Source organism: Rhinolophus hipposideros (assembly GCF_964194185.1).
Source record: "Rhinolophus hipposideros genome assembly, chromosome: 24".
Taxonomy (NCBI): domain Eukaryota; kingdom Metazoa; phylum Chordata; class Mammalia; order Chiroptera; family Rhinolophidae; genus Rhinolophus; species Rhinolophus hipposideros.
Window position 1 is genome coordinate 18742651 of NC_138070.1, and position 22566 is coordinate 18765216.

General features: G+C 44.5%; 1 protein-coding gene across 4 annotated transcripts in view; it reads right to left on the bottom strand.

The window, feature by feature from the left end:
• The window catches only part of ASCC2 (activating signal cointegrator 1 complex subunit 2), a 39289-nt gene extending 34230 nt beyond the window's left edge, over positions 1-5059 (bottom strand). For 2 of the 4 annotated variants that reach the window (XM_081037712.1, XM_081037711.1), the window contains exons 1-2: positions 4977-5059; positions 732-829 (exon numbers count right to left, since the gene is read on the bottom strand). In XM_081037712.1, coding sequence (XP_080893838.1) covers positions 732-812 — 81 coding nt within the window. In that variant the 5' untranslated portion in view covers positions 813-829; positions 4977-5059. The remainder of the gene's footprint in view (positions 1-731; positions 830-4976) is intronic. The other 2 variants (XM_081037714.1, XM_081037713.1) reach the window with 1 other exon arrangement.
• Between the last annotated feature and the right edge of the window lie 17507 nt (positions 5060-22566).

Genomic DNA, 22566 nt, shown 5'->3' on the forward strand with positions numbered 1-22566 from the left:
CCAGAAATCAGGAAATAAAACACCAAGCTCTTGTTTCCCACGACTTGACTCAAGCCCCCAGAAAAATACTTCCTCCTGCTTTGTTCCAGTAAGCTCATATTCTTGGGAAAACAGCAGGCGGGTATGGGGACACCCGTCCCTGTGTCTGTCTCCTTCTTCAGCAGCCTGGCACCTCTCCGTGGCTCTAATCTCACTCTGCAAATGGTAATCGGCAGGCTCACAGCCTCCTTATTTTTCAGTCTCACAAGCCCTGCCGAGTCTGTACGTGGCACTTCTTAGCCCATTGAGATAAAAGACGGCTCGACCTCTGAAATCAGTGTTCCCCCCAAGTGCTGAAGTGTGGATAGCAGCTGAGATAGCTCTGAAAAAAGCCTGCCTGAAACCTGAACACCTCCTGCTGGGTCAAATACCCAAACCCGGCTTTGGGATAGATCCATTTCTAGGCCAGCTCAGGCTAGTCAGAACTAGCCATCAGACTCTGATTCAAAATGAAATGCTTTGGGGGAAGGTGTGGTGTAGTGACATGGAAAATGCTACTCAAATTCAAGTTGCTGCTCGGAAAAGAAACTTCTGCACTGGGCCTAGAAGGACCTAGTAGTGTCCCAGCTACTGAATTACTGACTGTGGTCCTCAGGTCATCCTTGGAACAGATAAAGAAGGAATTTACTTTTTGCTTTTGAAATTGCAAGAATGATAATATCAGGCGGAACGGCCTCATGGCACCGGCTCACCAGCGCTGGTGAAGTCCTCAGCTTTCCTGTCTTCAGGTCCTTATGGGTGATCTGGAGTTGGTCCAGGGGCAGAGCTGACATTGTGCTGCGGGACCCTCCTGAAAGGAATATGGATGGGAAGAAGAGGGCAGACACACAGGCTCATGGTGGCGGGGGCCTGCTCTGGGGCTGATCCCAGGAGAAGCTTCAACCTCTGGCCTCAGGGGGCTCCTGATGTGGGTCTTGAAGGCCAGCGTCCTGCACCTACTAATCCAGACTGAAGTGACTTTGTTTGGCCTAGAACAGTAGATCTCCACTCAGGAGGAACCCACGCCCCAGGGGACTCCTGATATATTCCCACCCCCTTTGAGAGGTACTGGCTAAAAGCACCTAGACTATCTATGGCCTGTGAGCTCTGTAAAGACAGTGCCCAGGCTCTCCTCTTGCTACCTTTCCATGACCAGCACAAGCCTGGTAAAGAGGCAGCCTCATCAAATGTTTGATGAACGACTGAACATGAGGACACTTTGCTTATAACTCTAACCAAATTTTAAGTCTTTTGAGGGTTGAAGCCATGGGCCTTTCCTCACTTGTAGAATACGTGGAGATTTTACGATCCCTGTAGGCTCCAGGAAAGAATGATATGAATGAACAGAAGGACCAAGGACGGCAGAATTCATAGAAACTTGCCAGTGCAAGCTCCTTTCTACAGAGGCCTAAACTGGCCTTCGAGTCAGTGAGTGGCAGACCCCATGTCTCCCATCTTCCCATCCAATGCTCTTCTCACAATACCACTTGGCCTGACCCACAGGAGGGACATGCATGTTGGCTGCATCATGGAATAGAAGTGAATTGGGCCCTTTAAAAGACATGCCATAAAAGGCCAGCAGTCGCAATGACAACACACAGATATACCAAGGCTAGGATGAGGAAACTGTCACCTTCTGAGCCCTCACAGATAAGCTGAGGGGCATGTACATCCATGAGTTACATGGGATACACACACACGCACGCACGCACACGTTGCCAAAATGTATACACATTTTAAGAAAGGAAAAAACTGTATTAAAATTGTAACCCTCAATATATACTGATAACAAAAAATGAGTACAAGTCACGTGTATACATTTTTTTGGCACCCCCAGTGTATATCCATATTTGAAATATCAGGCCAGGCCCTGGGGTTATGAACACAGACCGATAAGGCAGGGTCTCTGCCCTGAAAGAGCTTACGTCTAAAAATAAAAATGACAATAGCTGCAGGAGCAACGTGCTTATCATGTGTTAGTGCTCTTCTAAGTGCTTTTCTCAGCATTAACTCACTTTACACGTTAGCTCATTTTACATTTATTAATGCTCCTAACAACTCTAAGGTTGGGTCTATTATTATCAATTTATCAATGAGGAACTAGAGGCTAAGAGAAGATAAGAAACTTGCCCAATGTCTCAGTTAGTAGTTGGCGAAGCAGGCTGGCTCTTAACCATTTGCTGGACTGAGTCCACTGTAGTTGAGCTTGCCAGGGGGAGAGGGGGTTGGTGACTGTTGGGAAAGCTCTTCTAGAGCGGGGTCTCAACGATCAGGAGAGCCTGAGTTGAGTCTTGATAGGAGACTGGCCAGGGAAGAGGGGTACCCCAGGCAGACGAAACAGCAAGAGCCAACATAAGATGGGAAGCAGCTTAGTTTACAAGGAACCTTGCGTAGTTCATGGGCTGTTTTAAAGACTAAAGATATCTATTCTAGAGGACTGTAAAGAGAGAGGACCAGTCAGTCTAGTCTTTGAGGCCTGTTCAGCTCTAGGATCTCGGTGAATCAGACACACTGTCCCTGCACACATGAGGTGGCCTGAAAAAAATCACAAGTCAAAGTCATAAAAGGGGCTTGGCGTGAATTTTCATCTTTCATCTTTGCAAAATGTTGATAATAGCCTCTGTTGCATGTATGTTATTTCTAATTAAGTTAGTATCTTACTAGCCTTTCACAACAACCCAGTTAAGGATGGCAAGGATCATTATGCACAGATGTCCAAAGAGAGGCCCTGATATGCTCACAGCAAATACATTGGTGGCCAAGTTGAAACTGAAACCCAGCTCTTCTGTCTTGGCACGTGGGTCTCTTATGCTGGACATGCTAAAAATATTTCTTTCCTAACCTCCCAGCAATGCTGGGAGGGCAGCTGGAAACATCAGTGGTCTGCTCACCAGTGCTGAAGTCTAAATGAATCACAGGCCCAGTTCTTTCCACTTACCTTCAAAGACTATAGTGGGAATGTCCACTGTGGGCACGTAGGGTGGGGAAAGAGTCATAAGGAGGAGGTGGCTCTCCACCCTTTAAATTCTAGGCCCCAGAATCCAGGCCTAGACACGTAATGACGGCACTTGCTTTCAGAAAAAAATCCACTCCTACAAGCCAGTGCCTGTAAGGGCAGTTCAGGCGTAGGCTGGTGTGGTGGTTGAAGGAGAGGTTTATAGTTCTGCTACACGGGTCAAGTTCTGGCTCCACCTTTGCCTATCCACGTTGAGACCCTGAGATAGTTCTTTAACCTCTGTAAGCCTTGATTTCCTCGTCTGTAAAATGAGGATGATAATAGTATATAATCTCTTACAGTTGATGTGAGAAGTACTCAATGCTACTGTTCAATACGTACTTGGTACATAATAAGCACTCAATAAAATGTACTTGTCATTATTCAAGTCCCAACGGTAGGCAGAGCACTTTGGCCATCCTCATTTAGTCAGTGCACACTGACTGAATACATTCTGGGTCCTAGGCATGCAAATGACTATCATTTGGTGTGGCTAGAGCTATTACAGGCAATTTCCAAAACGAGCACAGCAGAGAAAAAGAGGATGTCACAGAGAAGGTGACCTACAAGGTTGTTGAAGAATAGGAGAAAAAGACGGGAAGAAAGGGAATTCTAGGTCAAGAGCAAGCATGAGCGAAGGCTCAGCGCTTGTGTCTTTGAAGGAAGAGGAAGACATTGACATGGCTGAAAACACAAGGTCAGGGAGGGGATGACAGAAGTGCAGAGAAGACGTTGGATAGAAAAGAGAGGCGCAGTATTTTTTTAAAAAAAAGCCTTGAATGCTATGCTAAAGATTTTGGCCTTTCATCTAAAGGCAGTGAAGAATCATTTAAGTAGAGGAGAGACATGGTCAAAAAGAGAAGACCATACCTGGTGGCAAGAGACACCTCCTAGGAACCACTGAGCAAAGACTTGTTAATTGTCTTATCTATCCTCTCAAAGATTTCTAAGCACCTCTTATCCAGGCACGAAAGCCTGGAGAATACTAAAGTGTGCAAAGAACAGACAGACCTGTCTTGCCCTTTATAGAACGTACAGCCTTTAAGGGAAAGACAGCTAAGAATCAAATAGTCATACAAACAAGTAAAACTTACTGCCATGATGTATGCTATATAGGTAAGGCCCATGGGCTCTGACAGCAGTCAACAGGGAGTACTGACTTGACAGAGGAAGGTTGTCAAGGAAGATTTGAGTTTTCATCTTAAGTATGGGAAGAAACTAACTAGGCAAAGCCTAGACTCTATGCTCCAAAAAGATAAGGACGATGGTCATGACAGTGTCTGTGCCCCCCACTGCAACCCCAGCGTCAAGCAGGAGAGCAGAAGCCAAAAGTTAGGACAGGGCTTTCTTTAGAAGGGGAGTTCGGTGCAAGCACCAATTACACTAAGGCCTGGGCACCTCCCCAGCGCTACTGCTGCCTCAGCTTTTCTATCATCAGGCTTCTGGTCTCAATTCAATATTGCTTTCTTCAGAGACACTCCCAAACCACCCTATCTAAAGTGTTCACTCCCCCAGTTACTGTCACGTGTTAAACTGTCCTGTGCATTCACTTGTCAGTTGACTGTCTGGCTCCTCCCACTAGACCGTACGCCCCATGAGGGCAGGAGCAGTCTGTCTTGCTCTGCTTGTATCCCAAGTGCCTAGATCTGTGCCTGGCACGTAGGCGACGCTAGACATGCATTTGTTGAACGAATGAATGAACCCTAAGGAAACTGAAGCCCGGGGGGAGGGTGAGCAGGCTGTGACTCGTTCAAGTCACTTTGGGGCCGAGTCTTGAACCCGAGACTTCCTGGTCTCGAGGGGCGAGGGCGGTGGCGGTGGTGGTGGGGAGACTCACGGTCCCTGGGCAGCGTAGTCTTGACCCTGCCGGGGAGGCGGGGAGACCCGAGGCCGGCGGAGGCACGGCCTCGGCTGCTCCCAGGCCTGGTGCCCCGCATCCGACAAGGCCCAGACACGCACTCACCTGGGCAGCTCCACTACCGGCGCTGTGCCGCCGCCGCCGCGGTCCACGATGACAGCTCCCAGACCGCTGGCACTTCCGGGGTCAAACGGCGATTCCGCAGGCGCTGACAGGAAGCCACGGCCCGGCCCCGCCCCCGTTACCAACTGCCATTAGGAATCCGGCCCTGGACCACGCCCCCAGACTAAGACTCCGCCCCCACAGGGAACCCGCCTGACTGTAACCACGCCCCCTGCCCCCTCCTAGCTCCCTTCTTGTTCCAGCAGAAAGGATGGAAGGTGGACAGAGAAGGTTGTGATTCCTTCTTGAAGGTTGTGATTCACCTCTTGGACAATTCAACTATAATACTCGGCTTCTCAGAATCCTAGGTTTCCACCTCCTTCCTAACCTTTTCAGTTACTGTTTTACAAATTTAATCCAGAAGAGTTTTAGCAAGTCAAAAGCATAAAGATGATGTTGAGCGAAAGAAAGCAGATAAAGTAGTATAGCCTACAATTTTGTTTATAGGAAGTTCTAAAACAGACGAAACTAATGAGTGTTGATGGGGTTAGGAAGATTGTTGCCTCTGAGGCTTGTGGCTGGGAGGGGCCACAAGTGATGCTGGAGATATTCCCTATCCCCATCTTGGGGTAGCTACATAGACGTCTTCACTTTGGGAAAGTCATCAAATTGTACACCTATGAATTGTGCACTTTTCTGTATGTATGCCATACAAAACAAAATTTTTTTAAATCAGGAAGGCTGTGTATAACTATCTTAAGAACAGAATTTATTTTTTTTCACAGGATATTGCCTGGTGGTGTAGCCTGGCTATGCAGCAGAGTCATCACAGAAAATACACATCTCTGACTTCATCTCAGTGATTGGCACACAGTAAGGATTTAAGAACCACCACCATCATTACCATGAGGGAGCCCTTAATGGAGTACACAAACCAGCCCTGGGGGTCATGTAATATTATCCAGTGCCCTCCAAATGCCAGGCCCTGCTATCTGCACTGGGGCTACAAGGAATGACAAACACAGTGCCTCTCCTCAAGAAGCTTACAAGGGGGCCGGCCCGGTGACTCAGGCGGTTAGAGCTCCTTGCTCCTAACTCCGAAGGCTGCCGGTTTGATTCCCATATGGGCCAGTGGGCTCTCAACCTGCTGGTTCAACTCCTTGAGTCCCGCAAGGGATGGTGGGCTCCATCCCCTGCAACTAAGATTGAACACGGCACCTTGAGCTGAGCTGCCTCCCCGATGGCTCAGTTGGTTGGAGTGCGTCCTTTCAACCACAAGGTTGCCATTTCAACTCCTGCAAGGGATGGTGTCCTGCAAGGGATGGTGTCCCTGCAACGAGAAAACAGCAACTGGAGCTGAGCTGCACCCTCCACGACTGGGACTGAGAGAACAACAACTTGAAGCTGAACGGCACCCTCCACACCTAAGATTGAAAGGACAACAACTTGACTTGGAAAAAAAGGCCTGGAAGTACACACTGTTCCCCAATAAAGTCATGTTCCCTTTCCCCAATAAAATCTTTTTTTTTTAAAAAAAGAAGCTTACAAGGTAGGGAGTTGCAGGAAAACCAACAGCTGTGAGACAATGTAATCAATGCAGGAAGCTAAGGAAGTAGGGGAGATGGGCTCTGAATCAGAAATGAGATGGGAGGGGTTGGATCCTGTGTTAGTTATGTATTGGTGTCTAACAAATTACCACAGACTTTGCAGCTTATAACAATACACATTTATGACCTCACATTTTCTGTGGGTCAGGAATCTGGGTATGGCGTAACTGGCTGCTCTGCATCAGGGTCTCCCACAGGCAGCAATCACAAAAGTAGTATCATCTCATCATGTCCTATTTGTTAGAAGCAAATCATGGGTGCTGCCCATATTCATAGACAGGACATTTACACAAGGGCATGAATGCCAGGAGGTGGGACTCACTGGGGGACACCTGAGAGTCTGTTTGCCACAAATACTTAGAGAACATTCACCAACCCCTGGTCTTCAGCAGAAGAAGTAGGGGCTCAGAGGGAGACAGCCCAGCCATAGTAGCATGACTACATTTGTCAGGCCTTTACTCCTTCACTGGACTAAATATCTTACATGTTATCTCCCTGACTCTTTATAAGAATTGTAAGAGGTAGAAACTATTATTATCCCATTCTAGAGAGAGGTGCAGAGACTGGACAAGTCACAGAGCTTATGCAATGGGGATTTGAACCCTCCTCTGTCTGGCTTCAGACCTTGCTCTCATAACCTCCCTACCAAGGGTATGCCCCATGGGGCAGGTTTGGGGGTCTCAGGTGCAGGAAGAATTCTATAGCCAAATGCTGCAAGCTGTCTCAGAGCAGCGGATGCTTCCCTTTATTTCTGTCATTTTTTTTTTCCAGAGAAACTGATATGGAAGGGACAGAAAAAGTGCCAGAAACTCCATGTTTTGTTTTGTTTATGTTTTTTGTTAACTCTGGTACCACACATATTGGGCACACAGGAAATAATCTGCATCTTGGTGATTAGTTGGAAGGCAATCATGTGTAGCAGCCTTTACTACAGAGAAAAGTTAAAATAGGACTTCTGGCAAAAATGTATGGATCCGTTTCGTCTTTCCCTATGGGTATTGATATCACTGAGGTTTTGGAGCTAAATAACAGGATTGTAAAAAGACAAAACATCCAATAAGGCACCTAACTTCTCCAAACATGTTTCAGTTTCCTTATCTGTTAAAAGGGGTGATTAATACCCACTTCATCATCATTAGGAGGCTTAATAAAAGAATATAACAATGCCATTCACATAGTAGGTACTCAAGAAATTTTGGAGAGGAGGAATATTTAATCCAGTAAAGGAGTAAAGTAGGGAGGGAAGGAGGGAAAGAGGGAGGGAAAGAGAGAGGGAAGAGAAAAGGAGACTCTATCCGTTGGACTGTTAACTCTTATATTTCTTTCATCTTTGATTTCTTTTCTTTGAAGGGAGAGATTAATGAAAAATGTAAACTTCCACATGAAGCATCCTTGTCTGAGCTAACATATGTCAGACAAGGAATTAAATTAAAAAGCCACTTTAATAGGAGAAACCTTAAACCATACATGAGTCACACACAAGTCTAAAGGAATTTCTGGGTCTCTATTTTCTAGATTTAAAGAAAAACAACAACAACTAACTTACTTTAAGAGCCAATATTTGGGTTGGCAAAGGAAGCGAGTATCCGTGTTGCTCATAGCAAATCAAGTCTAAGGCTAAGGAGGGAGAAAAACTGTCAGTAGTTGGAGCTACAAAATCAGCATAGGAATGAATATCTGGGCCTGAGTCCTGCCTGGCTCAGACACTCTGAGTCATCTAAAATGAATCAGTATTACCTTTGTGCTTCAATTCTCCAGCAAGTATGTGTTCATGAGGCACGCATTGTTGGAGTTAGCTGTTGTGTGGCCCGCCCAGTGTTCATTTCCTCTGTTTTCCCACTAACAGTAACTCGATTACTCCTCAGAGAACAATCCCTTCTGCTTTCATCCACATGGATTAGGACTGACTCCTTACCCAGAGTTGAGGAGTGTGTAATTATATTAGTTATCTACTGTGCAACAAATTACCCCCAGAACTCAGTGGCTTAAAACACTAATCATCATTTATTATTGCACACGGTTTCTGTGGGTTAGGAATGAAAAGAAAAACAGTTGTTGAAAGATGAGACTTCAGCTTTGTCCTACTGCACTGTCCTAACTGTGTGTTCCTCAACTGCAACACCCCCTCAGTTCTGGGGGAGTCTTGTGTGCTGGGCGCACTGCCTCAGACAGTGGCTTCACTACAGCTGGCTCCTTAGAGCCACAGAGACCAACAGTGGCTCTCTCTAGGCGGTGGGATTGAGGAGCTTCTGTTGTTGTTTTCCTTGGATTTTTGTGTTTTCTGTTACCTGTTTTAATAATGTATTATTTTTATAACTGGAGAAAAAATAAATAGCATATTATAAAGCAAAATAAAAGGAGGGGGTGGCTCTTGAATATCCCCACAACACTGCCCCTGGCTTCCTTCAGAGGGAGCAATCCAAGAGATCAAAGTGGCTTGGGTGGGTGGTTCTGGCTCAAGGTCTCTCATGAAGATGCAAGCGCAAGTCAGCTGGGACTGCATTCATCTGAAGTCTTGATCACAGCTGAAGAATCCACTTCCAAGGTGGCTCATTGATATGGCTGGCAAGTTGGTACTGGCTGTTGACAAGAGACCTCAGTTCCTCTCCACAGGGCTGCTCGAATATCCCTAACAACATGGTCCCAGGCTTCCTTCAGAGGCAGAAATCCGAGAGACCAAAGCAGAAGCAGTAATGCCTCCCTGACCTAGTGTTGGAAGCCACATACCATCACTCCAGCCATATTTCTATTGGTCACATAGGCCAGCCTTGGTTTTGTGTGGGAAGGGACTGTACAAGGGCATGAATATTGGAAGGCAATATCATTGGGGGCCATCTTGGAAGCTGGCTACCAATTGGCATATTCCAAACCCTCGGCCACAGTGATTGGCTCAAGAATAGATATATGATCCAAATTCATCCAGCCATAGCTAGTTCTGGGATCTTTATTGGAGTCAAAGTGAAAAAAAAGCTCTCTTTCTGATGAGATTGCTAGCAGTAAGAATGAACTAAGCCTGAAGAATGAACTAATTAAGCCTGCCAGAGGCCACTACTTGGAAACTAAGAATGAAGCCAACACAAAGGAAAGCAGAGCTGAGAAAAGAAATGACAAGCAGGGGAAAATGAAAAAGGATGATGGCATCATTTAATCCCTGGCTCCAGGTGCACCTGAATCCAGATACCCCTAGACTTTTCTCATTGCTGTTTTGCCTAAGCTGTTTTGAGCTCGGCTTCTGCCTGAACACAATTCTAGATGCTGAGTCCTTCTCGTGTCGAGTTGATCAGCCTTTTCTGAAAAGTTATGATTCATACCCACTGAGACAAAAGGGAGAAAGTTGCTAACTGTTCAAGCTCATGAGCAGAAGCTGTTGCCGGCATTACAAGTCCCTGCATCGTATAGTGATGAGGAGAAGTCCGCTTGCGGGTCAACCAGTACACCTTGGGTATCCAACTGGTGTTTTTTTAAACTAGACCAAGGAAGTTAAGGAGAAGTACATTGTAAACAAGTGGGACATGGATTAGTAATGGAGTCTGGAGATCTGGATATTAGTCCCAGGTATACCCCCTACTCAGTGGGTGAACTTGGACAAGTGGCTTAGTTTTTTCTGAGCTTTCATTTCCTTATCTGCATAATGGGAATACTAATATTTGTTCAATCTACTACGTCCACTCAGCGAACATTTATTGAGAATCTGTTATGTGCCAGGTACTGTCAATAAAGCAACAAAATATGCAGTTCTAACTTTCAAAGTTTACAGTCTTGTCAGAAATACGAATAAAATACGAATTACAACATGGTCTGAGATAGATGTACATGGGATGATACATGGCTGTTTTGAAGTCATAAGAGAGAAAGCATCTCAGATGGTGGAATCTGCATAGACATTTTGGAGAGGATGCTATTTAATCGAGTTTTCAGGAATTTAGTAACTGACAGGTTGGAAGAGCATAACAGGCAAAGAACACAGCCTAGGCAAAGAACTAGAAATGTAAAAGAGAGTAGATCATTCAAGAAATTTCAAGCAGGTGGTATAGCTTAAATCTTGGGTTTGAGGGTATTTTGAAGACAGGCCAGATTATGAAGGGCTTTGTCCCCCACGCTAAGGAGTTTGGACTTCCTCCTATTGATGGTGGGGAAGGCCCTAGAAGCTTTCAGTAGAGCTGAGGAATTTCAGAAAGGTATTTTACAGAGATAATTCTAGTAGCATGGGAGTGGAGAGGAGGAATGGTAGCCAGAATGGAGACAGGCCTGTATTACAGGTATCTGTTGCTGCATGAGAAATTACTCCAAAACTTAGTAGCTTACAAAGATATATTATTTCTCATGATTCTGTGAATTAACTAAGCTCGGTTCTTCTGTTCCATGTAGTTTCAGCTAGGGTTATCATTCGGTCACATTCAATTGGGGGTTCAACAGAGGCTAGAACATCTAAGACAGCTTCACTCGTGTGTCTGGCTTCTTAGCTGGTGGCTGGCTGAGCCTCTCTCGCCACATGGTCCCTCATCCTTCAGTAGTCTAGGCCAGTGGTTCTCAAGCAAGGGTGATATTCTCACACCGAGGACATATGGCAATGTCTGGACACACTTTTGGTTGTCATAAATATAGCATCTGGTGGGTAGAGGCCAGAAATGCAGCTAAATATAGCCCACCAACACAAAAAATTATCTTACCCAAAATGTGAATGGTGCCGAGGCTGGAAACCTTGATCTTAGTCTGAGCTTTTGTACGTGGTGGCCAGGCCCCAAGAGGGTAAAATCTGGGAGCTGCCAGATTTTTTGAGGCCTAGATTCTGGGACTCATACAAGATCATTTCTTTCATACTCTATTGGTCGAAGCAAGTTACAAATCCAGCTCTAAGTCAAGAGGAGAGGAATTACCCCCTTCTCGCCTATTCAGGGGCAACCACTAATCTACTTTCTATCTCTACAGAGTTTTTGTGGCCACTTTTACAGGCAACCTACCATAGCCAGAGAGACTATGCAATGAGAGAAACTCATGTGATGGACGATAGTGGTTTGAGCTCAGGTAGTACCAAAGTCTCCTTGTGAGAAAAGGAAATAATGGCACTGAAATCTCTTTGCAAAGTGTTACATAAATATACTAATTTCCTAATCCACATTGTCCCTAGCTAGGAAATGCTGTTCCCAGTGGCTTTCTGTTAAGCCCGGCTTTTTCTCAATAGATCTTCGCTCTGTGTCTGTCCAATCCCCCTGCTCTCTGTTGAGTTCATCAAAGCTTCTGCTGGCTTGAGAGGAATCTAGAGAATATTCATTACAGTGAAGGTCTCAAATCGTCCCCTAAACATCTGTTTGTCATTCTCCATTATCCTTCTGGGTTTGAGTAAGAAAACAGTGTCAAATAATGATAATGACCACTGCAAACTAAGTTTCCTAGCTTCCAAGAAGGGAGGCTTAATTTGAAGGCAGCTAATTATCTACCCCATTATAATTTACGATGAGTGGTTGTCTTGCCTTCTGTCATTGGTCTGCGGATAATAGCCAGAAAGATGAAAAAGAAACTCCTCCAATTTAACACATTTTAGAAAGCAAAGGGCAGAGAATCCCCAAGTCAAAGAGAAAAATCTTCTCAGACATGTGGTCCAAACCGCTCATTGTACAGATGAGGAAACTGAGGCCCAGAGAGGGGATGAGACTTGCCCAGAGTTGCCCAGCAGCTGGCGGTTGGCAGAATGGGCACTAGAACTGAAGTCTCTGTGCTGGCTCCAGCCTAAAGCCCTGCCCAGGGAAATGAAAGGGTAGCTCTGTCTGTCCCATGCATCTCGGAGTCTGTACCCAAACTACCCATCAAAGTGGCAATTGGCACAACCAGGCCTCTTGAAAATCATCACTGTGGGACAATGGAGCCACAGAATCAGGAGGTGGAATAATTCCTCAAGGGCTGGGACAGTTTCAATTGCTGAGGGGGCTGGGAAAGGGAGATTACTTCACTTCAAGATCAAACCTTTTTTATTTGGTAGCATCACGTACTTTTCATGTAGGATCTGAGAGGAAGGGCTTTCAAAAGACACTTCCAGCTACTCTGGTGACAGGCAAAGTCTGTACTTAATGTTTTTAACCATTAAATCTGGGGTTGCAATGCAATGGAATAGTGCCAGCTCTTTAGCTTTCCTTGGGAGAACATGAAAAGTATGAAAAGAGGGAAACCTAGCCTTCCAATGTTCCTAGATATTTACTCTCTGGACTGCACAGTCCCCAGAGAACTCCAGAATGCAGCAGCTCTGACCCTCTAATTTCTTAAGAGCCCTGGCCCCCTCACACTTCAGCGCTCTAGCCCATGCTGCTTCCTCTGACTGAAATGTCCCCACGTTCTCCTTATCAAGGCAAAGTCTCCTCTTTACCTTTTCTTTCCCCAAGTTATTGTCATTCCCCTGATAGACACACTCTTGCACTTCCCCTGTGTAGTCCTGATTCTAGCTCACCATCTTGTGTTTTTTGTGTGATTATTTAATCAATGACTGCCTTCCTCATCACACGATGCATTCTGACAAGTTAGGGACCTCATCTGTTTTGTTCACCAACCTTTTCCCCTGACACAACAAGCATTTGCTGAATGAATGATTGAATCAAAGCGCCAAGATGATCTCGATCAACTCTTCCAATTGCAAGTAAAGAAACTGTGGCCCAGAGAAAGGCAATGACTTGCCCAGGGTCACACATAGCCATCTAATAGCTCCTTGCTGACTATTCACTTCCTTAAAATATGTTGGCACCTGGGACAGGGCCATTTCAAGGCAAGTCTGAAGGACTCAGATGATTTTCATGCCCTGGACAATTATAATTCCTCTTCTTAATAAAAAGCTCCCATGAGGCATGGATGCTAAGCCTGGGTCCATGAAGTGGCTCCCAGGATACATAAACCCCCTGAATTGTACACAGATATATTGGGGAACATTTTTCAGTAGAGGAAGGGTTTTCATCTGATCCTTAAAGGAACAATATCCCCAAAACGCTAAGAACCACTCATGCCAGCTCTCTGCTGAATCTGTTCTTCTCTTTTAGATAAAAAAGCATTCCATGGCCCAAGAATCTCTGGTGGCAGAAACATGACTTAGTATGAGGCTATGGGCCAGCGGTGTTCAGAGCTAAGTGGCTGACACATGGGATCAGAGAGAAATGCATTTTCAGCTTCAGTTGTTTGGGGGTATCAGAGAAAGCTTCCTGAAATAGGGGCTAGTTAAGCTCTAATGAACTGTGAAGTTTAGAGAGGGATGTGGGGAGGGAGACAGAGTCCTGAATTGCCTTCTGGTGGCCCGAATGTCCTCATCACCTCCTTGTGACCCAAAGAAGGGCTCGTTTAAGCTGTCTAGTATCAGGGTCATTTTGGTCCAGAAACCAGCCTATCTGTAAAGTTTCTTTTCCCCTTCTCCCTTAAGAAGGTAATGTGGGCTGTTTTTGTGATGCCAGCAGCCCTTTGTCCCCTCTGTTGAATTATTCATCCTGCAAGATGAATTATTAATTTCCAATTTTGTACAGCAAACGCCAGGCAAACAGGTAGAAATGGAGTTGGTATTCTGGGCATGGAGCCACAGACCTCCCCAGGTCCCCTGAAGTACAGGCCACCAGGGCCAAGAAATTATGCAAGAATTTGCAAGGGGCTCACCTTGGAATGCATTTGACCGAGGGTGAAATTGGCACAAAATCATGGTGCCCCTGAAGTGGCTGGGCTCCATTCTCGTCCAGCTCTCAGGACCCTTCCTCTCCTGCCACTCCTGACTGGCTCTGGGGCTGGGCTGCGTTGCACGTCCAGGGTGGGCTCAGCTGTATTCAGCAGAATGACTTGAGTTTGATTCTGAGCCTAGAATTCTAGTGGCCCTGGGATAGTCAAGCTGGGTTTCTAAACCTCAGCACTATTGACATTCTGGCCCAGATCATTCTTTGTTGGACACTGATCTGTGCACTGTAGGACGTGGAGCAGCATTCCTGGCCTCTACCCACTACATGCCAGTAGCACACTTCCCCCTCCCCCAAGTTGTGGAAACCTAAAAGTTCTCTAGACATTGTCAAGTGTTCCCTGAGGAACAAAATTGCTTCCACTTGAGAGCCACTAGCTTAGTGCTTTCACTTCTTTGCGTCTTTTTTACCCCTTATCTGTTAAGTCGAGGATCAGAGCAGTAATTACCAGGGAGAGAAGATGATGAAATGAGATCACATTTATGCAGTTTCAGCTCGTTTGGAGTGTCTCCACTCTGCGACTTTTCTGGTACATGAACTGATGGTTCTCTTTTATGCTTAAGTCCAGGTCTCAGTTAGGATTATGTTCAGCTGGCAGGTAACTGAACATCCACCTTAAACTGACTTGAACAGCAAAGGGGAAGATTGATTCACATAACTGGAGACCCAGAGGTAGGATGAGGTTTAGGTTTGTTTGGTTGAACAACTCACCCATGCCCCCTCCTCAGGGATCAGCTCTTTCTGTCTTTTTGCTCTGCCACATACAGTGAGGGCTTCTGCTGAGATTGGTTCACTTCAGGGTCCTAGGATGACCTCCAGCAGCATTTGACTCCGTGGGTCTCCTTATTCACTTTGATGTCAGAAAGAACACTTTTTTCCTGCAGTCTGAGCCAGAGTCCTGAAAGTCAGCCTGGCCAGGCCACTTAAGTCACAAGGTCACTCTGCAATTAGCATCTACATCCAGTGGGATGGGTGTGCCAATTGGTTTAAGTTCTTCCAGTCCCACCCCTGCAACTAGGGATGGAATCACCTCTCCCAGTATATGGCTGTGTGGATACCCATTCCTGAACCAATCATTCTAGCTGGAGGGGAGGATCAGGCTATGTTGATTGGTTGGACCTGGGACATGACCAATCCTTAGAGTTGAGGGCATAGGGAGGTGGGCAGGTGAGCATCACCCAACCACAACCACGGGGACAGAAAGTGAGGGAAGCTTGGTTACCCAATCCCAAAATAGGGATGCTGCTACCAGAGAATGCAGAATGGATGCTGGGCAGGCAAGAATGAAAGATGTCCATTGTATGAGGTCAAGAGAAGGCCATGGCAAGGGGCAGAGGCATGTTAATGTATCTTTAGAGTGGATCAGACATCTTTGTAGCACTTCATGTCCTCTTGGGCTCACTTTTTATTCCAACCAGTGATAGGTGGTTGGGATAAAACCACCTATCACCTCTCTCACTTTAATGCCACCAAGGGTGGGGTAACTGTTAGGCTCAATGCTTACTGTGTATAACCTAAAAGTATGAGATGTTACTACCCCATGAGGCAACCCTTGACCAATGGGAATGGGAGCTGATGGCTAAATGCTTCCCCTTTTATTCCTCAGAGTACATATTTCCAAAATATACTTCCCAAGGCATCTCAGAAGATCCCAAGGAATTGAGCCACCAGTCACCCATACCAAAGCCACTCATGGGCCTTGTTCTGGCTCTTGCTCCTTGCCTGTCCTTCACTCCTGCTTGCTGGGGCCACTTCTGATAAAATGTCCACACAGAAGCCTTTATCTCAGACTCTACTTTTGGGGGAACCCAGGGTAAGTCAAAAATTTTAGCTAGTCTGCGATTTAGATGTACCATGTCGGACAATTAAGTTCGCAAGCTTGTTGCAATGCTGTTGCTAACCTTTTTTGATATCAGAGGGATTATTCATGATGAATTTGTACCAACTGGACAAACAGCTAACAAAATTTACTATTTAGAAGTACGGAAAAGGTTGCATGAAAAAGTTAGACGATCTGAACTTTTTGCCAGCAATTCATGGCTCCTGCATCACGACAATGCACCAGCTCACACGGCACTGTCTGTGAGGGAGTTTTTAGCCAGGAAACAAATAACTATATTGGAATACCCTCCCTACTCACCTGAGCTGCCTCCCAATGACTTCTTTCTTTACCCGACAATAAAGGAAATATTGAAAGGAAGACATTTTGATGGCATTCAGGACATCAAGGGTAATACGATGATGACAGCTCTGATGGCCATTCCAGAAAAAGAGTTCCAAAATTGCTTTCAAGGGTGGACTAGGCGCTGGCATCCGTGCATAGCTTCCCAAGGGGAGTACTTCGAAGGTGACCGTAGTGATATTCAGCAATGAGGTATGTAGCACTTTTTCTAGGATGAGTTCTCAAACTTAATTATCAGACTTAATTGTCCTAAGTCTATACTTTTTAGACAACGTGAAAATTTTAAAAAGTAAATTTTGCGCCTTTCAATTGGCTTCCTGCCTGCTGATCAGGTGTATTCTCACAAGACACTGCATTCAGGGGCTGAAAGTTAAGACTTTTGAAATCTAGAAGAGCCTTGGGCCTTTCCTGGCAGGAGGCAGTGGCCTGCCAGCTGCTATGCCCTGGGTGGGCAGGCAGGCAGCGGGAGCGTCCCAAGATGAACCGCTACTCAAAGAAGCTGTCAGGAGCTGACTGCAGGCCTTAAGAACTTGATCAAAATATCACCAGCCAAACCAGGAAGGCTTCCCCACGCCCAGCAGAGCCCCTGTGATTCTGACTGATGTGTCAGGACACCGACATGTCCCCAACTCCACTCGGGCATCAAGTACTCACTTGGGATGGTCTACCAGTGACAAGGCACAAAGCAGTCTTTGCAGAGATAGTGAGAGGGGACTGGAGAATTGGCTGTCTCCGTCTGTCTAGTGGCCTTGTCTCTCCCCCACTGGCTACAGACATATGTTACAATACGTCTCTGCTTCCTGCACCCCTGGGCTCAGTTTCCTCTACCAATGTTCGCTGACAATCCCTGACACTGTTCAGATGAATGCCTCATTTTCTCAACCTTCTGGCTGCTGCCCATATACCTACTGTGCCCCCTTTCTGGTAGGGCCCTTGGCTACCTCTCCTGGGCTCAAGCCTTGCTCCTTGCTGCCAATGAGGCCAACAGGCCCAATAATTTTTGCCTTTTGACAATCCTCTAGCTCCCCAACAGAAAGCCACATCAGTGCCAGAAGGGCACGAAGGCAGCCTAGTGTATACCTATTTGGCGCTATGTCAGCTTGTGGTCAGGCATACAGGAAAACTGGGGGCAGGACAGTATGATTACTGATTAGCCCTGATCTGACTGTGTCAGTGTCACTCCTCGGCTTCATATTTTTCAGTGGCATCCCATGGCAGTTCAAGGGCCTGTGTGGGGCATTCAAGCCTTTCCAACCTGTCTCGTCTTGTCCCACAACCTCCCACCATGGAGACTACTGCAGCTGCATGACCATCCTGTGCTCCCTCAAACTCCCAGTCCTATGCCCCAGTTGGCCCCACTGCACAGGATGCACTTCCTACTCGTGTTTCCCTATTACCTGACTTACTTTGAATCATTTTTCAGCTCTCAGCTGACTGCCACTTCCTCCAAGAAGCCTTCCTTATCTTTCCAAACTGAGTGAGGTTCCCTTGTAAACTCCCAAATTACCTAAAATAAATTGTAGCGCATTGCCTGGTACCTACGTCTATTTATATGTTTGTCTCCTGCAGCAGGCAATACGTTCCTAAACATTCAGGTACCATTCCTAGTTCACCCATTGTTCCCCCAGAGCCCAGGACTGCTCCTGACACAGAGAAGGTACTCAGTAAAAGTTTGTTGAATAAATATTAGACTTCAGAGTGTATAATGTTTTGAGCAGAGTTCATTCAGAGGAAATGAAATCTCAGGTTTTATATAATAACTAAACATAGAAAAATAATTCAGGAGTTAATATAGGGTATTCTATATCGTTATGTTCATTATCAACTATATTGTATATGTGAATATTTTAAAACTCAAATAGTCACACTTTTGTAAATTACTGTTAACAAACAGAAAGAAAATAAATATGGAACAATTTAACAACATAAGACTTGTGTATTTTCCTCCAGTCCTCACCTTTGGGCAAGGCGAGTTGAGTTCCCCAGTTATTGCGCATGCTATTTCTACGCTTTTACTTAACGTTATAAGATCAACCTTTTTTCCTCTTGGAATCGTGGCCTTTGGAGTGAAAAGGAACTTTAGAAGTGGCCTCTTCCTTCTACTTCATTTTCAGAGAGGAGAGCTGAGAACCAGAGCGGTGGCTGGTTCAAAGTCACCCAACACAATGGCAACACTAGCTTCTTAACTTCCTGACATGTGATGTCACTTTCCTACCCCACAGACTTTGAGATTGTCTTAGTCACTTTCTCCACTTTGGGATCTGAACAGGAAAACATTTTGAAACGACGATTCTGAAGCACAGATGGAGCATAGTTGGACTTGCTACAATACTTTTGAGAGTTTAATGACATAAAATGTTATACTTTCACTGGAACTCTCACCCACTGCTAGTGGGAGGGGAAATTCAATTGGTACAACCACTTCAGAAAACTTGGGACAAGTTTGGGAGTATTTTCCAAAGCTGGACATCGACCTACCCTATGACCAGAAATTCCTCTTCTACATATACGTACTCCCTTCAGAAATGAGTGCTTAGCTCCACCAAATGACATGTACAAGAAGGTTCATAGCAGCCTTATTCATAGTAGCCTAAAATTGGACACAATCCAAATGTCCATCTATAGTAGACTGGAGAAATAATTGTGGTCTATTCACACAATAAAATACTACACAATAATGAAAAACAATGAATCTCTGCTACATGTCAAATCATGGAGGAATCTCATGGATTTAACGTTAAGTGAAAGAAGCCAGATATAAAAGAGAATATGCTGTATGGTTCGATTTATATAAAGTTCAAAATAGGGCAAACTAATTTATGATGACAAAAAAAGTGGTTATATCGGGGGCTGTTGAATTATAGGGGGTGTGAGGGAACTTTGGCGGCTGATAACATTGCATATCTTGACAGAGGTGTTAGTTACCTGGGTGTTTATGTATATAAAACTTCGTCTATCTGGACACTTAAGATTATGTACTTTATTTGCAAAACAAACTTTTAAAATATATTATGCTCCCCAAACTGGCGCAATCTGAGTAAGGTCTGTAGTCTTGTCAATTGCACTGTACCAATTAATTTCCTGGTTTTGATAATGCACTGTAGTTATATGAGGTGTTACCACTGGCAAAGCTGCGTCATGGGTACACAGAACCTCTCTGTACTATTTTTGCAACTTCGTGTGAGCCTGTAATTATTTCAAAATATGAAGTTAAAAAAAAAATCTTATGCTCCCTACTCTTCATTCCAAAATCAGACAGTTTAAACATATTTTTCAATCATACTCGTCCCTACCTTCAACCAAATTTATGGATCAAACAAATTTATTTTCTTTGCTAAGTGGTTGTAGGCCCTCCTCCTTTCTCCTCTCTTTCTTCTTCCCTTCTTTCCTTCCTTCTTTTCCTCCCTCCCTACCTCCCGTTCTCTCTTCATTTCTTCCTTTCCTTCCTTCTCTTGAGCATCACTGTATCTGGCCCATTCCTCTTTTCTGCCCCTCTCTGAGTCACCCCACGTCAGTGAACTGCTGTTCAGAGAGCGTCTTCACAGGATCTTATTACCCACCCCTTGTGAAGCCAGAGCTGGGAAACCTAGAATTCTTCATTTCACTCTCCTTTCTGCTCCAACCCCTGGTGACCTATGGCTATGCCTTTAATTTATAAGTCTGGGTTTACCTGTTTGGCAAATGGGTTGAATAATAATAGATACCTCTCTCACCAAGGTGTTGAGCTTTAATTACTGTTTGAAACATTGCTTAAGATGTCGAGATGAAAGGCAGTTTAAAAAGTCGTGTTATTGGCATTAGTAATAAAGCTGAGGAATTTGTTTGTGAGTTTGCAAGGTTGTCATAAATGAGAAAAGGAGTGTGTGGGGGGGGGAAGGTTGATTTTATGTGGAAAACCTTGCCCAAAAAACAGCCACAGATCCTGGTTGGTATAAATAGCAAGAACATGTTGTACCTCAAATGACTTCGCAAATTTCACATTCTTCCATGCCCCTGAAAAGATAGAACCCACACTTTCAAAATTGAAAACAAGGAGTTACCTGGGGTTATATGGCAGGAAATTCAGGTGCCAATTTTTTGGCTGAGACCATTCTGTTCCCCTTATAATTTACAAGAAAAATGCAGTTAAAGCACAGGGATCTTTATTTTTACCATCAATCCTTTTTTTAATTTTTGTGTTCTGATCACATTTCTACCAACAGAGCAGCTAACAAGGACCTTTAGAAACCTACCCATTTTTGTTAGCATTTTATAAGGGGGAGATTAGCATAAAATAAAAGGCCAAACTCAATCTATGCCCTCAAAGTGTTTACCATCAAACCAGAAGATAAATAGAAGTGGCCTATATTTAGAATTTATTTCCCAGTGCCCTGTTATTAATAATAACTGCCCCCTTTGGAGTGTCCAAAGCCCTTTGAAACGCATTGCTTCATTTGATCCACTGACAATGCTGAATTTACAAGCTCTGGTTTGAGGGTGAGGAAACTCAGACAGAAGTGACTTTTCTAACGCCACACAGCCTACAAGTGATGGTGTGGGGACTTAAACTTAGTCTTGGGAATTGGAATGGTTTAGAGGAATCTAGTGGAAGATTCTGGTATTCTTTCCGCTGTACTGCCATGCCTGGTAGCTACTCAAGGAGAGTCCTGGCCTTTTGGCCCAGGTTCAAGGTCAGCCTAGACGAAAGACCAATGCCACACAGCATCTAATCAGAGAGGAGGAGTAGAGGTGAAAGGTGTGAGTTTTGGACTCAGAAGCTCTGGTTTTTGTTCCTGGCTCTTAAACAGTATGCAGGTTGGGACAAATGACTTGACTTTGCTGAGCCTCAGTTTCTTGGTCTATTAAACGGAGATGTACTAACATTCTTTTCTTCTTCACTAGGTTCTATTAAATGAGGTAATCTATGGAGTGCACTTAGCCCAGTGCCTGATATATGTATATATCACACACATATATATAGGCTTTGCTAAAGATGATTAGATGAGACCTTCGTATACAAATGAATGGTAAATGTGCCTTCACCCCTGAAAAGAACCATCTGGGGCCAAGAACTCAAATGAATTTCAAAAACAGCTTTTATTTTGAGATAACTGTAGATGTACATGCAATTGTCAGAAATAGTACCAAGAAAGATCCCTTATGCTGTTCACCCATTTCCCCCAATAATAATATCTTGTATAACTATACTACACTATCACAACCAAGAAATTAACACTGATGCAATCCACCCATCTTATTCGTATTTCACCAGTTTTACATGCATTCCTTTATGTGTATGTGTGTGTTTAGTTCTATGAAATTTTATCACATGTGTAGGTTTGTTTGACCACCGCCATAGTCAAGATACAGAACAGTTCCATTTTAAGGATCCCTCATGTAACCATTTATAGTCATAGACCTCTCTCTTCCTCCCTTCCCTAACCCTTGACAATCATTAATCTCCTCTCCATCTCTATAATTTTGTTATTTCAAAAAAAAAAAAATATATATATAATATATATAACCACATATATATAACCATACTGTATGTAGCTTTTTGATAGTTGGCTTTCTCATTCAGCATCACTTCCTTGAGATCCCATGAAGTTGTTGCAGGTATCAATACTGCCTTCCTTTTTCTTGCTGCATAGTATTCCATGGTATGCATGTACCACAGTTTGTTTTACATTCACCCATTGAAAGATATTTGTTTTGTTTCCTGTTTGGGGCTATTCTGAATAAAGCTATGAGCAATCATGTACAGGTTTCATGTGAATGCAAGTGTTCATTTCTCTGGGATAAATGCCTCAGTGTATCTTTGCTGAATATATTCGTAGGTGTATATTTAGTTTTGTAAGAAACTGTCACACTTTTTTCTAGAGTGACTCTGTCATTTTACATGCCCACCGGCAATGCATAAGTGACCCAATTTCTCTGCATCCTCACCAGCATTTAGTGTTATCACTATTTTTTTTTTTAAGATTTTTTTGGGGAAGGGGAACAGGACTTTATCAGGGAACAATGTGTACTTCCAGGACTTTTCCAAGTCAAATTGTTGTCCTTTCAATCTTAGTTGTGAAGGATGCAGCTCAGCTCCAGGTCCATTTGCCATTGTTAGTTGCAGGGGGCACAGC